Below are 15,922 nucleotides of genomic sequence, written 5' to 3'. Positions count from 1 at the left end.
TGACGGCGACCTGACGTGTGCAATGACGCGAGCACTAGGCACACATTTAGTCATCCGGGACAGTTGTGCCGCCGTGGCCTCGGAGAAGCGTGCTCGCCTTGTACCCCCGATGCCCCGGTTCGATTGCCACCCAGGCCGAAATGTACCGAACTTTTTTTTCAAAGCCGTTAATTTGCCTTGTTTACAGGAACCTAGCTCACTGGGAAATTCGTCGTCAATCCGGGCATTTTATGTTTTTGACGTGTTTAAATTTTGCTCTTTACGCCGTCGGTCATTTTTGGTACCACCTTTCGGTCGCGCCGACTATATACGACGGATTTTCGTGTAATGGAGCATATAATGCTTTCGCATTAATAAATTACCAACAAGCGCCACACACGGGCAGTCAGTCACAAGCACATTAGTAGCGCCGCTAGGCGGGCACCGGTGTAGGCACCGGCACGGGAAGCGCGGTCCAATGCGTGGGTCCGTGGCCCACCGCAGATGAGTGGGGTGCTATTGACAAGCCTTTTCTTATTATAGGGCATGACCACGGTCCAAGCACTGCTCACAGTTGGAGGAAGTCTGTCAAAGATGTTCAAACAGTCACGCAGGCGAACCCGCTGCTGATCATACTGACCATATTCTATATGGTAATATATGCTACTCTTAAGCGTCGAGGTTGTCACGAAAACTATAATCTGAAAACGTTCCTCTTTTGGTACGAGGCGAGATGCGAGGCGCGTGGTCGTCGTCATCATCATCATCAGCAGCCTGGTTACGCCCACTGCAGGGCAAAGGCCTCTCCCATACTTCTCCAACTACCCCGGTTGTGGCCATGTTGTCCCTGCAAACTTCTTAATCTTGTAGCGGCAGCAGCATCGGCGTCGCACGAGGGATGAGGTAGACGCTCGCGTCTACACGAGGCTCGAGCGGCTGGCGCTCCGGCACGGGCTAGCGTTCCGAAAGAGATGAAAAAAAAGAATGCTACGCTAAGAGACGGACTGTCGGTTCTTCCTCTCCTGCGAGAGCCCGAGACTTTAACGGTCTACGTGGTCGCTCGTCGCCACAGTTTGGGGTTTCTCCGGGTCACCAAACTGTGGCGACGAGCGACCACGTAGCATTCTCGACAGGAAAGTGGCCAGAGCCGAGTTTTCAAGAAAGGAAACGCCAGCAAGGCTGATGACGATTATCGTTGTGGGACAAATACACACCCCAGAGGGTGCAACCGTTTTAAGAGTGTTAGAAAAATTACACCCTTTGGGGCTTATCTTGTCCCACAACAATAATCGTTAACTGTCTTACCCGCGTTTTCTTTCTTTAACGCTCTGAGCCCGGTACTTCCCAGTTACGAACAGCATGCGCGCTATTAGTGTGACGCAGCATTCTCAACAGGAAAGTAGCGAGCGCCGAGTTTTCAGGAAAGGAAACGCAAGCAAGGCAGATGACGATTATCGTTGTGGGCCAAATATACACCCCAAAGGGTGCAATCATTTTAAGAGTGCACAACGATAATCGTCATCTGCCTTGCTTGCGTTTCCTTTCTTGCAAACGCCGCGCCCGCTACTTTCCTGTCGGGAATGCTATGTCACGGTGATAACGCGCACGCCGTTCGTTACTGGAAAATACCGGGCTCGCCCAGTTAAAGATAGGAAATGCGGCCAAGGCAGATGACGATTGTCGTTGTGGCAAAAAGGTGTAATTTTGCTTAAGAGTGTATGAAAAGCGCGTTCATTAGCCACTTAAAGATAATCCTCTTGTAGTGAACATCCAGATTTTGCAGCAGCGGAAGATTGCAAGGTCGTGCGGAAAGTCTGCTTTCGCTTTTTAAAAAAGCGCCATCTCACAAACATATCGCGAACAAAGTATTTTTTTTTAAATAATGCCGCCCTGCCAAATACGGCGGATCTTAAAAACGAAACACCAACTATGTGCGGCTGACGTCATCTTTGTTGCTCTCGGTTGCTTTCGGAGCTCAGCGCAGCAGAGTTCTTCGTCAACTAGCAAGAAACATCTGTTGTCCTGCTGTTACGAAGGATTACACCACTCTGAATTCTCCGTGATCATCAGAAGGTATGCTGTCTCTCTATATACGTGCCTCACAAACAACATTTAGCACTCGGTCAAGCACAAGTCGTAAGGTGACTCGAGACCGCGGATCCTTTTGCACAACAACGCTGCTGCTTCATCGATTTACTTTCATACGAACGGTCGTTTTCGAAGCGCAACTCTGTGTCCGTTATCGAAGCATTTTCTTCGTTTAACGTTTCAAGAAACGTTGATGTAGTTCGCCGACACCGTGCCGAGTTTCTTGAATGGATCGCAGCGTTGTTCGCCATATTGAAGGACCATGACTTATCTGACAACAGCGTGATTATCTGCATTGTTTTGTTCTTTTAGTTTAACGTTGTTGCTATAAAGGCAGAAGCGAAACGTCCTCGTGGCAGTGGTACTGCCCCTGCGTGGCCGGCTCGAATAAGTGCCCCTAGTTTCCGCTTGAAGGAGACCGAACTTTCTCGATCTTTCCACGTTCACGGAGAACTTTCATCAGCGGTTTCTGCACTGAATTAAGGCTGCCTTATCTCACTGCAGGTAACTGCGGTCATTCTTTCTCTTCTGTTAAAGCAAAAAAATACTAAAGATAGTCCGCTACTAGTCTCAGTCTCGTGTAGCGCGACGCTCTGTGAGTCATCCGTCTATCGGATCCTGTGGCATACAGCAGTAAACTGCAACTTCCTTGGCGTGTCATTGCTGGTTGTTTCGCCAGCTGCAAGTTTGCGTATGCGCCGAATGCGGTTATTCGCATTGTCTCGTCGGTGTAGCGGTAACAGCACTATAGCAAATGTGACAAAAGCGTCGTTTGTGCTGACTGGATTTCGGCGCGTTCTCCGTAAGACTGCACGCGTTGCACTGGTTGTTTGCTTTATTTCGATTAACTTTCCTGTGAACTTTGCGCTGAAAACCTGATGAACTGTGAATGTTCGTGATGGATTGCCTCATACCACTCAGTACAGATGAATGCAATGCTTTTATCGGACTTGCGTCGGCGTTGGTAACTCCCCTGTGCACATCTGTCTACCGTTTTGCGTAGCAGGTAAACATTACAAATGAGTATAGAAAAAGGCAAGCTATGACATATTTGCATGGGAATGATTCTGCTCTTTTGAGTAACAGGCATCGCGGCGCCTTGTGCAAGTCCATTGAAATGTATAATGCGTCCGTTTAATCAGTACTGTGTATATGAGGAAGCTTTGCGGAGATGAAAAGTTGCGAAGGAGCCACAGTGCAAAGAAAGCATTCGAGGTGTTTCACACTCAGCAATAAAGTTTGCATTTTGTGAGGTTATTTAGCGTTCATCTCCACCTGTTGGAACAGATATAAAAATGTGGTCCACTAAGTTTTGTGGAGGTGGCAGAACACAATATTTTTTTTTATGCACGCTTACTTTTTCATAGCATGCCGTCACTAAGGATGATGCAAACAATCTTGCAGCAAATATCTTTTTTACTGATTTCTTTCAGTCAGTAATGGTGGAATTTTCATCAATTGTCCATTACATCATTAAAATTCATGTAAATTCCTCTAATTTTAACTTAAGAATGCCAGCCATTGTGAACTTGCCAGCAAGTGTGCTTTTGTCATTTACGTTTGCTAGTTTTAGCATCCTTTGGCATGCTAAATGAGCATGGCACATTCAAATGTTTGCTTCAATGGAATTGAGGTATTCCGTCATTGTGGGCACATCGAAGAGGGGCGTATCTCGAAAATAAGGAGTTGTCCGAAAGCTGTTTCATTTGCCTCGATGCCTGTCAACTGCAGTTGACATTCTGCTGCTGCTGATTTCATTATTTCTTTAGTTGAAGCTTGCCCTTTGTGTTCCCCATCTTCTGTGCCTGCTGCCTGTGTTCAACCTCCTTTGCAGGGCAGTAATAATCTTTCTGTGGTGAGTTGTTACCTGAAACCTCATTGTGCGTATAAATATCAGCAAACAATTTTATATGTTCCACTAAATACTATAGGGGCACGTTTTCAATCTGGTGAGTGTATGGGTGGTTAATTGTAGGTTGGCATTGTTAGTTACTTCTTGAAGCATGCAAAATTATCACTTGGCAGTGTCTCAGGAACACCAGCACGCATACAGCTAGTACTTCTACATGATGTGATGGCTGATTGGCTATGTCATTGCACTGCCAGGCCCAAGGCTGCAGATTTGTCACCCAGCTGCTGCAACCACATCCCTGGCCAGAAATGCTTGCGTACCAAGCTTTCTGTGCACGTGAAAGATGCCCAGGTCTCTCAGAGCTAATCCTGAGTCTTCTGCCACGTCTTTCATTGCCCACGTGTTGCTTTGCAGTTATATTAAACCAAGACCTGACAATATAAATGCATTCATCAATTCATCCAGTGGATATGTCTTGTAAGAGAATTCAGACGCCAATGATTGGCAGCTTATTGATGTTCATTAGTATGCTTATAGCCAAATTGATCAATTTTCTTGTAATTAAAGAGCTGAACCTCCCCAGTTTACATGTTGTAAATAATAAAAGGGGGGGGGGTTGAATTTTTTTTCTAGTCCTAAGGAAGAAGATTCAGCGAAATAGTTATGGTTCTGGACAAAGTAAAAACTCGCATCAGATAGAAAATGGAAGTTGTGTCTTGAGACTCATTGTGTTTTTTTTTTTTTTCTTTTTTGTTGCCCTTAGGATGTCCTACTATGATGCAGAAATGGGAGGGCTTGGCAGCTCTTATAATGGAGCATCCGCCTTCTCGGAAAAAGCGATCCGCCATGGTAAGTAAGCAATGAAGTCTGACTTGAGTCTAACCAACATCCTGTCTCTTAAGTTTTTCTTGTTGTTGTATTTCTAAGTTTCGCATGTTACCCATTTTATGCCTTGTACACCTTTCTGAAATGTCTAGAAGCCACTATGTGCGTAACAGGACTTGTCATCAGACTACCTACTTACAATCACTAGGAACATTCTCTGCACTAAAGCCTTGGACATTTGGACATTGATCAGGGTGGTTCTTGCTCCATCTCCTTAGCGTTGGTGCCAGGCGCATACCGTGAGTGGCATGTCACAAGGCCTGGTGACAGATGTTGCTTAGGCGGTGGTTTGTAAACTTTTCAAAAAGCGTACATCACATGAAGTGCAGCAGGAAAAAAAAAGAACAAAGAAAGAGAACATTCAGACACCTCTAATGCGAGGATTAAGTACATCAGAGTGCAATGTGCCACCACTGCACAGCCAAATGCCTTATTTTATCCACCCAGGAATTATGATGGACTGCTGGCAAATCTACTGGGTACATACTTTTATGCCACATATAGTGGTGTAAACTGTCAGAAAAAAAATTAAAGGTGTGATAGAAGATCATTTCTGCAATTTCTAGTGAATTACTCTAATTTGAATTTAATTTTGTTTTTATATAATGTCAGTCATGCCATTTTATTTCATGGAAATAACAATCACTCACTCAAAGTACATTTGTAAGTCATTTATTGGCTTGTAGGCGTTATGGGGCAATAAATTTTTTCTTCACCACTGCTGATGAGCCCTAGCAAGTCAAACTTCTCTCACACATCATAGTGCCTTCAGTAATGACATCATGCATAGCAGCATTCTATGCTCTGAAATGAAATTAAGCCAGCCTAAGTAAACAGAGCATTCAATTTGCATGCAGCTCAAGGTCCATTTTATTTCCCTTCACGTCATTGCATGGAACTATCTAATACAAACAGTGCACGCAACTTTACATAGCGGGACTGAAGGGGTTACACAACTTTCGTGGTTGTTTTGTAAAGGTATTAAAGGTTGTGTATAAACTTTTCAATACCATTAACAGTTGTAAGACACTGTCAGGGAGGTTAACAAAGCCTATTGCTTTGCATCACCATAGCTGCAAAGCTGAGTTGTGGGTTTGATAATGCAGGAATAAGTATCATCATAGAACAGTGCACTCTCTTCTCTCCTCCAACACAGTCATAGCATGGATGCTGTCAAAAACAATTGGCCACTAAAATTGCTGCAGCCCTGTAACCCCATGACAGGTGCCTACTTCGGCAAATTTCACTGACACTTGAAGATATTGTAATGCTTAAAATATGTTTCTGATGTCTTGACTTTCCCTTGTTGTTCTGTCTTTTGTTACTGCTACTTTTTTGCAAAGTGCAAGGGGAGGTCTGGCAGCTTGCAGAAAATTCAAGGGTGTCTATGCTTCTTAGGTTTTCTTCCAGTTAGTTCTACTCTAGTATTTCGTCCTAGTATTGCTTCTAAAAACACCGGGCGTTGAAGGTCGTGAGTTTAACAAGTGTCACAGCCATGCATATTTCAAATAAAACTATGTGCCATGTACATAAACACACACACAAAAGAAAAATATTTAATTTGCGATGTAAAAAAATTCATGATTGACATTGAGACAGAAAAAGTAAACTTGTAGGTTGCGGTAAAGTGATAATTTTTTCCTGTTGTTGTTGTGTTGTTACGTACTAGCCTTACCTCCTTTTTTTTTTCTTTTTGACAGTTTCTGTGTGCCACCTCTCGTTCAAAGTTTGCTATACTTAAAGCTTTTCGCATGGCAATGAAGTGACACCTGGGACCTATAGCACGAGAGGCAAGGTTTTACACACGTCTGTGACAAATAGAACTCGCCATGGTTTTGCAGGTTTTCACAGTGCTTAGAGTGATTCCCTCTGCATGCAACAGCAAGGTTCTTCTTGCATATGCCTGCCTCCCATTAACTATGTTATAATTATATTACATTCTTGTAGAAAAGCAGATCATAATGCCTCTTGATAAATTCTACTTTAGCCGCTGCATTGGCTCCATGGCTATGACATTTTGCTGAAGAGCACGAAGTAGTGGGTTCAATTTCTGGCCACAGCAGCTACATTTCAGTTACAGTGTAATGCAAAAAACACTCATGTACCACACATTTGGTGCATGTTAAAGAACCCAATATGGTCAAAATTATTTTGTAGCCCTCCACTTAGGCATTTTTCGTAGTCTGTGCATTGGTTTGGCAAGTTATGCACCATCACTAAGTCAATAAGTCAATCAATCAAATAAAGTAAACCTTATTACTTTTTGAAGAAGGAGAAACCTTGTTTTACATAATTTTCTCACAGTGACCTTAGCTTTTAATTTTTTTGCATACAAGGCTTGCATTATATCATTTATTGATTAATTCATTTATTTGTTTGTTTGTTTCCATAAATGTTGATAGTGCTATGCATATGTGACGAACAAGACTATCATAAGAAGCCAACAAACACTGACCCCAAGGACAACCTAGGGGAAATTACTTGTGCTTAATAAATGAAATAAAGAAATGATAAATTCGTGGAAATGAAAGTGGATGAGGAAACAACTTGCTGCAGGTGGGGAACCGAACCCACAACCTTCACATTTCGCGTGCGATGCTCTACCAATTGAGCTACCGCGGCACCCTTTCCCCGTCCACTTTCTTGAGTATTTGTGTTTTCTAGTAGGCTATGTAACATGTCAGTCTTGGACAGAATCTGTGGGTATTTCTGTCTAAATCCTTGCCCGTCTCTCACCACTGCTGCTTTGCTGCAGGGTTCATTCGCAAGGTGTACGGAATCCTCATGGTGCAGCTGGCCATCACAGGAGCATTCATTGCACTCTTCATATTTGAGTATGTATTGCATAGGTTCACGGCGCATTCATATTGAACTGTATTTTGGTTCTTTTAATTCTCTGTGTAACCATTAGTATGCTGCCAAAAGCACTTTGCAGAGTGTCCAGACCAGTCTGAAGGTATTTTGTTATTTGTCATTACAACATGTGTTCACATAGCTACTAAAATCTTTGAAGACATGCCATCATACTTTTGCTAACGTTAATTCTTCTTTCCATAGCAACAGTTCATGTTTCTGCACACAATTGAAGCTGGTAACATTTGAACAGTAGAATGGAACTTCACAGTGATGCAGTTATACAGGCTTTAAGAGAAACACTTGAGTAAGTTTAGATTTTGTTAAGATTTATTTACACTGTGCTTGCCTTTCTATTGAGAGAAAATATTTATTAGTATGGAAAATAAAAGCTTAACTTCTCTTCTTGAATTTTGTACCCCAAACACAATTTTCAGAATTTCAGAAACTTTATTTTCCAAACAATGTGCTGGAATGTCAGCTAAGCTAAAAGCCACAGAAGTGGCTTTATATTGCCAAGTCGACCATTAAATGGCAGCAGCAATTAAGGTTGCACATGTCGATACATTACACATGCCATAAACATGGTAAATAAAGACAAGCGAATTACAACAGACAGAGTATGTACTAACATATTGGTATACATTCAGGACATCACCAAATAGCACTAAAGCTATTGCAATCAGAACAAAGTTCAAAGGTTCAGTAACTAGAAACACAAAGTAAACATATTTCTACAGTACGTAGGAAAATGATCTTAGGCACGATGGTGCAAAAATAATTTTGCTGCTGTTATTTATTCCAGCCTTCTTCTAGTGGCATGAGTGGGATGCCAGAAACCTCGTTGTATATTCACATACTTTATCTGCTCTTGTGCAGAAATTGGTCACAAAAGTTGCTAGGTTGAGTCATGGCCTCCTGTTGAACAATTCCTTTAATAAAAAACTGATAACAGTGAGCAGACACTGCTGAAATCTGTGTGATCTCGTGCAGGGCTGTAGCAGGAACTTCGAGGTGGTGGCAGCCACATGGCTTTCATTTTTTCATCTTTCATAGAAAGACACCATCACTTCATCATTCATGGCAAGACACTTTCAAAAGTGTCATCTACCAGTCTGACTTAGACAAACATTTCATTAATGCATTTTCGCAGCACAACTCCTTTTTTTGTTGCGTTGTAAACTGAGCCACATTGTAACGCTTTCCTCTTTTGCTGCTCCTAGGCCAAACGTGCAACTATATTCACGACAGCACCCAGGACTCTACATATCTGCCATGTGAGTACAAGATCAACTGTTATTTGGGGTTGGTCGGGACTTTTTTCCACCAAGCCTGAGTTACTCATGCAGCCACTCTATTGCAGGGTCATAACGTTTGTGCTCATGATCGTGCTTGCCTGCTGTGACAGTGTTCGTCGTGCGTTCCCTGTCAACTTGGTTCTGCTCTTGTTATTTGTGAGTATTGCACAGCTCTCTCAACTACACTTTACGAGTCTTCATTTCTTCCTCTTATCTTGTACTACTTCTTTTTGTCATGTCTTACAGATGTAAAACACGACAAATTCCTAAAAAGTGAAGGCTTAATGAGAAGTATATTTACCATACTGAAGGCAAAAGCTAACTTCACATGTAGTTGCGCATATATCTTGCCATATATAAATGAAGAAGTGAAAGAAGGAAGCTCTGCCTGCGCTAGCTTATCTGTAATGGGTGCATGCATGGCACAAATTAGCTTGCACCCACTAAGCTGTCACATGGATGGGGTGATACAGGTAATATTAAGCAGTAATACTATGCACTGCCCACATTTCCAAAAGTAGCCCTCTAGTACATGGACGTGTGGTTTTGTACTTCAATATTTGTTGACATAATGGCCATTCTGGATGAGCCATGCTGTAAACAGAGTCAGTATGCGGCATTTACTACAGAAGTTGCATTTGATATTTGCTGATAGTCTTGCGAAAAACGTTTGTCGCCAAAGTTATTGTGCAGTTGTGCCTACTTGTAAACGTTTTCTTTTTCACTCCCCTTTTGTAGACTGTTTGTGAAGGTGTTCTGCTTGGCACAGTCTCAAGGTAAGTTCTTTGCATTTATTAGCCAGAATTTGCTGGCACACAAACCTGTAAGCATCATGATATTGAGTCTGTGCTTATGTTACTTATTGCACCGCTGTTGATCAGTTATGAGGTGACAAAGCAATTCTTGATGAGTTTCTTTGTTAAAAAATTGTCTTCGCTGTATAGTGTGGTACACACGAAGAGTGAATCCCTGCCATAAAGATATGCAAAGTCAGAAGCTCCTGCATAGCCAGAACTTGCAATTTGCTAACCTGCAGAGGTTAGCAAACTTGCTGTGGTTATACTAGTGCTGAAGAGGTGCGCCAGCAATTGTTTAAATGTTTCAGCAAGATAATCTTAATTTATTAATGGAGTGAAGGAAAATCAGTTGATGCATTTTCATCTTAATCAAGAACAGTTGTTCCTCACAATTTTAAGTGTAAACTGTCGCCTTGTGAGCCCTGGCCTCTCAGTTTATTCTCATTGATAAACCTAATAAAGAAATTGACATGCGATTTTCATTGCTCTTATTCCTTCAGTTTCTACGAAGTGAAAGAAGTGATGATTGCTGTGGGAATCTGCACTGTAAGTAGGCCACAGTGTTCTTCCATATTGCAAGATGTTGTCTAGCCTTCTCACTTTAATAACTTGCTATCACACTTGGCTTTTTATTTGTGCTTTTCTTTTTCATTCACATCTTGTGCCAGGTGTACTATAAAAGCTGTTTCCTTGCCTGCCATGTAGTGACAGTCGAACCAAGCTGACCTCATAAAGATTTTTCATTTTTCTACATTTATGACCTGAATGGTCTTGATCATAAAATATGTTTCACATTGCATCAGCAACATGCACATAAAGGCTGTTTGTTAATGAAACATTTTTTTTTTCCCTCTTGGATAGGTTGTATGCCTCGGGCTGACCCTGTTTGCTTTCCAAACAAAGGTATGTGTCTCACAGGAACAGACTTCCTTGCTTACAATACAACCAAGTTGGTGCTCAACCCTCCATGCTGCAATCTTCCTTTTTTTTTTTTCTAGTGGGACTTCACTGCAATGTCTGGCATCCTGTTCGTGTGCGCCTTGGTCTTCATGTGCTTCGGCTTTGCCCTGATTTTCATCAAAGGAGATGTGAGGCCTAAGTCACCTTTTTGCAGAACTTTGTGTCTCCCGAGCTCTTCACTGATGCAGCTGTTTTCTTTTCCTCAGATTGTGCGTCTGGTCTACGCGTGCATTGGAGCCCTCCTCTTTTCTGTGGTAAGTTCACGTAAGAAAAAAAAAAAAAAAGGCATTCTGTGTTTGAAGTCCTCGCTTTAATCCGATTGGATATTGACACTTCTAGCTTGCCATTGTTCTATAAATTTTACCAGTGTATTACTTGGACCAAAGGAGATGAGCGAGTCAGCAGCTGTGCCCACCTCGAATTTGTAGTGTAACTATCATTTTGCATACATTTGTCAAACTTCGGTATTGCTGCTGCACATAGCATCAGCCCAGAATTGTGTCAATTGCAAATTATTTTCGTGGTCAGCAAGAAATGCTGATGAAATTCTTTTTCTTCTTTTTTTTTCACTGGTATGTTGCTTTGGTACATCTCACTGCAAGCGATATTGTGGCACGGAAGTCATGAAAAAGTTAAACTACCTTTAAGATTCTCCACTCGGCCTAGGTTTTAGGGGTACAATGTGCTGGCACATGGGGCAGTATACAGTTCACATATTAATTCTAGGGAGAATACAGTGGTTCCAGTGCGATTTAATACAGACCCTGTGCTCTAGGTGTTTTTGTGGTCAGGGGTTTCATTTCTGGCAATTACATCCAGCATTAAAGATGGAGCAATAATACTTTTTTAATGAGATGCCAAAGAGGCCGGCTACTATAGTGATTATACTTATTGAAAGAGCACTTCATACCTAATGTTGGATACCTAGTACCATAGTAGTATTTGACTCTGTTACCTAGCGTCTGACTTTTTTTTTTCTTTTTTTCTGCTCTTGTGCACTATCCCACCTCTTTCCCCTGTGCCCATTTATCACGACCACTTCCTTAGTACCTAGTTTTCGACACTCAGCTGATGCTTGGTGGCAACCACAAGTATTCCGTGTCGCCGGAGGAGTACATCTTTGCAGCACTGAGTCTCTACGTGGATGTCATCAACCTCTTCCTCATGATCCTGCAAATCGTTGGTTATGCCAACAGAGACTGAACATCTGGTTAGTTCTCTTCATCAGTGTCTCTTCTTGGTTCCCTTCCTGGCTGGTGCCGCATGCTCATTCGGCTGCTCAAGTTGCCTCCACGTTGCCCATGCTTTATATGCTTTTGTTTCGTTTGTCCACTTATTTTTCTTCATGCATGGGTTGGCACTCCTGCTAAGAGGCACATATGCCTTTCTTTTCGCTTGCTCAGAATGCTTGCATTTGATTTTCTGTGGAACCTTCTTGTCTAGTGCCCATTTTTCTGCCTTCCATATTTTCAAATCTTCTTTCTTACCACCTATTTCTTTCTGTAAATTCAGTTTGAATGTTCTATTTATTTGTTATTAATTGCTACGTAACATCTCATATTGGCTTTCCTCCTGTGACACATGTAGTCATCTCCCCTATTGCAAAAACCAGCATCTTCCAGTGCCTTCTAGTGTGAAACCAGCGAGTTTTTTGACACTGGATCGCACTGGGGATGCTGACGCTCATTGGGAGTCAATGGGACACCAGTGAGAATGCTGGATAAGAACTGGATCACACTGGATGGGATGCTGGTTTCACTGCTATGATGCTGGGGTGCACTGGTTTGTGCTGTAAACGCACTGGTTCTCGCTGCAATTCACTGGTTCGCACTGGTTGAGTTTGCTCTGTACTGGTTTCAGTACGCAAAGAGTATAGACGCTGTTGAATATTAAATACTATGTACAATTTCATCGCTAGATACTAGTCTCTTATCCTAAATAGCGCTATATCGTGGGGTCAGGTCATAAAAGTCTCTTTCGTGTTGCAGCTTGGCATAAAGGTGCATGAGCTGCCCTGCTTATGTATGCATGTTTGACTCTGAAGGTCACTTTCATTTTTTGCATTTCCCTTTTGACTGGGTGGATAGCTATGCTCTTGAACGAAACCATGCAAACGCAGATGACGCCTCATTTTTAGTAGTTTTTATGTAACCAATGCCTGTGAGTTATAGCTGTTGTTGCATTGCTGTGGTGTCGACACGAAACCTAGAAGTCATTTAGACATGTTTAAACGGACAACCAGAAAGCCTGCCGTTGATTGATATTATCGCACCGATAACAAAGCTGAGGTGATTCGTGCATTTCCACTTTCCCTAGTGTACTAAACTATAATAGATAAAAGGCTCTGAGGCTCAAATATACACGTTTTAGCAATCGCCCGGTACCCGCACGAAGGTCGTTCCCTTCCACCAAAGCTTAAACCTAGCTTATCCGCATAGTCTGTCTACACGCTATCAGCCTGTCTAGGCTCAGGAATCAACAAGTCTAACCAGGATAAATCACTCTATATTTAAGCTTTCGCATTGGTGTTCCTAAATAAACCGTTTTTTCGTGTCTACAATGTCGGTGCAATAAGCATTCAGCACCGATGTGACGCTTTATAAACATCGGTATATGTGCTGTTGCCAAAGGCCGCCAGCACACTCGCCTATGCTTCTCTGACGAAGATATGTGACTAGACAGACCTGTCGATTTAAATACATTGTTAAATTCAGAAAATGTGGCATGTCCCATGCACAAAGAACAAGAAACAGCTATCAAAATCTGCAGTAACAGCCCATACAGCGGCCCGGGTCAGTGGTTCATTCTGGACTTTTTTCGAAGTTAAAATACCAATCTCAAAACAAAATCATCATTATGGCACTTCCAAGCATGCTATTGAATACGGATAACTTTTTCTTTCTGATATAGGCGTAAGCTTTAGTTGCGGAGCGATAATGCATCTACCATGTCTGTGCGAAACAAACTGCCGCTAGGTTTTGATATGGTGAATTATTCACTACGGTCCATGTGCTGGCGTGGCATAGTGGTAAAGTGCTGGGCTTGGGACCTACAGGTCAAACAACCGAATCCTCATAACATTTTTATTTTTACTTTCTTTCTTATTTATACTTTTTATTGCACTAAAACTAGCTCTGTTGCTTTCTGTATTCAAACAAATATATGTGATGGCCAAGCACCTCATATTTCGCACTATGGAGCTGCTTTTCGCACCAGTACCCAGCGCCTTCCAGTATGCAGCGTCTTCCCAGTGCCCCAGCATCCAGCGTGCAATACTGGGCCCATAATCAGGCATGGCACTGGACATCTGATACAGGGTTTTGCAAGAGAGTGTTCTCTCTCTCTCTCTCTCTCTCTCTCTCTCTCTCTCTCTCTCTCTCTCTCTCTCTCTCTCTCTCTCTCTCTCTCTCTCTCTCTCTCTCTCCTTTTTTCTTCTTCAAAACATGGTCTTCATGACTATCTTCATACTGCATGGCTGAGGACAAGCTCAACCCGTCTGTGTTCTTATGGCTGTCATATTTAAATGTGTGGTCTTGATGTCAGTATTGTGTACCATGCAGGCAAATGCTCTGTGTATTCATCTTTTGTTCACATCTATGCATAAGCAACAGGTTGAAACTGGTACTTTTGGGTCTTGTTAAATTTGCGAAGATTGTTACTTGTACATAGAATTCTATCTCAGCATTTAACTTGGCACCTTATTGTGAGCACAGATTCTACTAACCAACCTGGAGTGCAACGGTGTTTAGTTATTGTTGGCATTGCAGAAGTTTCATTCTCCTTTGTGCCAACCTTTCAATGAAAAAAAGATAGCGCTTGGAGACAGGCAAGCTATGCCTTGTGCTGGAAGCATATGTTGTCATTCAGTCAGCAGCAAATGCTTCCTTAGAAGCTGCAGTGCCGTGCTTATTTTGCAGACAACTTCCATAGGGGCACAGGACTTGTAGTTGAGTCTTGTGTATTTGCTTTGACACCGTCTTAACTTATGATACATGTCATTAACACTGTGCATTAGATCGAAAAGCTGTCAGCAAACTACGGCTTTACAAATGGCTACAGCTTTACTATGCAAGCGAACAAACCAGATGTGAGAGTGCAGTGAAAAGCATTGGCATAGCCAGGCACTGGCGTAGCCACTTTCATGATCTCAATAAACTTGAGAAAAGCTTTCTGTTAGGCTACTTTATACACACTGTTAAGAATAAAAACAGGGCAAAAAATGGTATAAGAAAGACCTACAGAAAGTCTATAAGCACATGGCAAAATATATGAAGGACGGGAGTGCTATACCAGGGAAGCTAAGAAACTGCCACAACAAGTAGGTGGGAGGGCAGGTAGGTGAATGGCTTCGAAATCCATGCAGAAACAGAAATAAGGAACATTAGGGGCCGCCGCACCATTCTACAAGCCAGTGAATGTTAGAGTATGACAGTGACTAATGGAAAAATTTTGAAGGGATACTAAATGCAAATATTAAGGTAAAGTGATAGATTAGTTCTTGAGAATCTCTAAGGCATCACTATTATAGCGAACAAAGCTTCAATAATTAAATCGAGGAATGGAAGTAAATGCAGGACATCATTAGAGACTTTCCCGGGACATTCAAGTACTTGCCCGATGATGAACACACTCCTCAGTTAAATTCTGTCAGTACAGTCAAACCCGGCTATATCGAACTCACAAAAAAACGCCCATCAGTTCGACATAGAGCATAATTCGATATAAGCCTGGTAAATAATTGGATCTCATAAAAGCACATACTATTTATAAAACCACTTTATTGAAGAAACTAGCTTAGTTTTGCATAAATTAGTCCTGCATTTTCTTCTGCATGGACAATTTCGCTGCCTGTGACGCACGCACTTCCCCACGTTGTCTAAGGAGTCGGAGCAGCTGAGGCCGCAACCTTCCGCATTCGCGCAGAAGCACCGGACTAATGCGAGTGCACCAATCACTTCGAAAGATGTGGGCAAAGGACCGTAGTTGCTTTCCTCAATGTGCCTACTTTCATTTGTGCTCGGTATGATGTCGGCGATGTAGTCTTCGTTTCCGGACTCTACCATGGTCGCGACACCATCATCTGCACTCACAAACTCATCCACCGTTGATTTGAACGTCCCGGAAATTTTGACAGCTCACTCAAAACTTCGGCAACACCGGCAATGGCTTCATCACATTCATCAGAATTTACAGTCGTCACCGAGCACGCG

At 42.4% G+C, this 15,922-nt stretch overlaps 1 protein-coding gene across 4 annotated transcripts in view; it reads left to right on the top strand.

Annotated features, from left to right (window-relative positions):
- The first annotated feature begins 1,906 nt into the window (after positions 1-1,906).
- Positions 1,907-15,922, top strand: part of Lfg (Glutamate NMDA receptor-associated protein 1 lifeguard) — a 26,120-nt gene continuing 12,104 nt past the window's right edge. The window contains exons 1-11 of one of the 4 annotated variants that reach the window (XM_075692662.1): positions 1,907-2,052; positions 4,683-4,768; positions 7,560-7,638; positions 8,881-8,934; positions 9,021-9,111; positions 9,694-9,731; positions 10,253-10,298; positions 10,614-10,655; positions 10,751-10,840; positions 10,919-10,966; positions 11,760-11,922. In XM_075692662.1, coding sequence (XP_075548777.1) covers positions 4,684-4,768; positions 7,560-7,638; positions 8,881-8,934; positions 9,021-9,111; positions 9,694-9,731; positions 10,253-10,298; positions 10,614-10,655; positions 10,751-10,840; positions 10,919-10,966; positions 11,760-11,915 — 729 coding nt within the window. In that variant the 5' untranslated portion in view covers positions 1,907-2,052; position 4,683 and the 3' untranslated portion in view covers positions 11,916-11,922. Of the gene's footprint in view, positions 2,053-2,433; positions 2,572-3,836; positions 3,923-4,682; positions 4,769-7,559; positions 7,639-8,880; positions 8,935-9,020; positions 9,112-9,693; positions 9,732-10,252; positions 10,299-10,613; positions 10,656-10,750; positions 10,841-10,918; positions 10,967-11,759; positions 11,923-15,922 lie in introns of those variants that run through there. The other 3 variants (XM_075692659.1, XM_075692658.1, XM_075692661.1) reach the window with 3 other exon arrangements.

The sequence above is a fragment of the Dermacentor variabilis genome, chromosome 5 (assembly GCF_050947875.1).
Source record: "Dermacentor variabilis isolate Ectoservices chromosome 5, ASM5094787v1, whole genome shotgun sequence".
In the NCBI taxonomy this organism is placed as follows: Eukaryota; Metazoa; Arthropoda; class Arachnida; order Ixodida; family Ixodidae; genus Dermacentor; species Dermacentor variabilis.
Note: the sequence above shows the minus strand (reverse complement) of the source record. Positions and strands in the feature narration are given on the sequence as shown.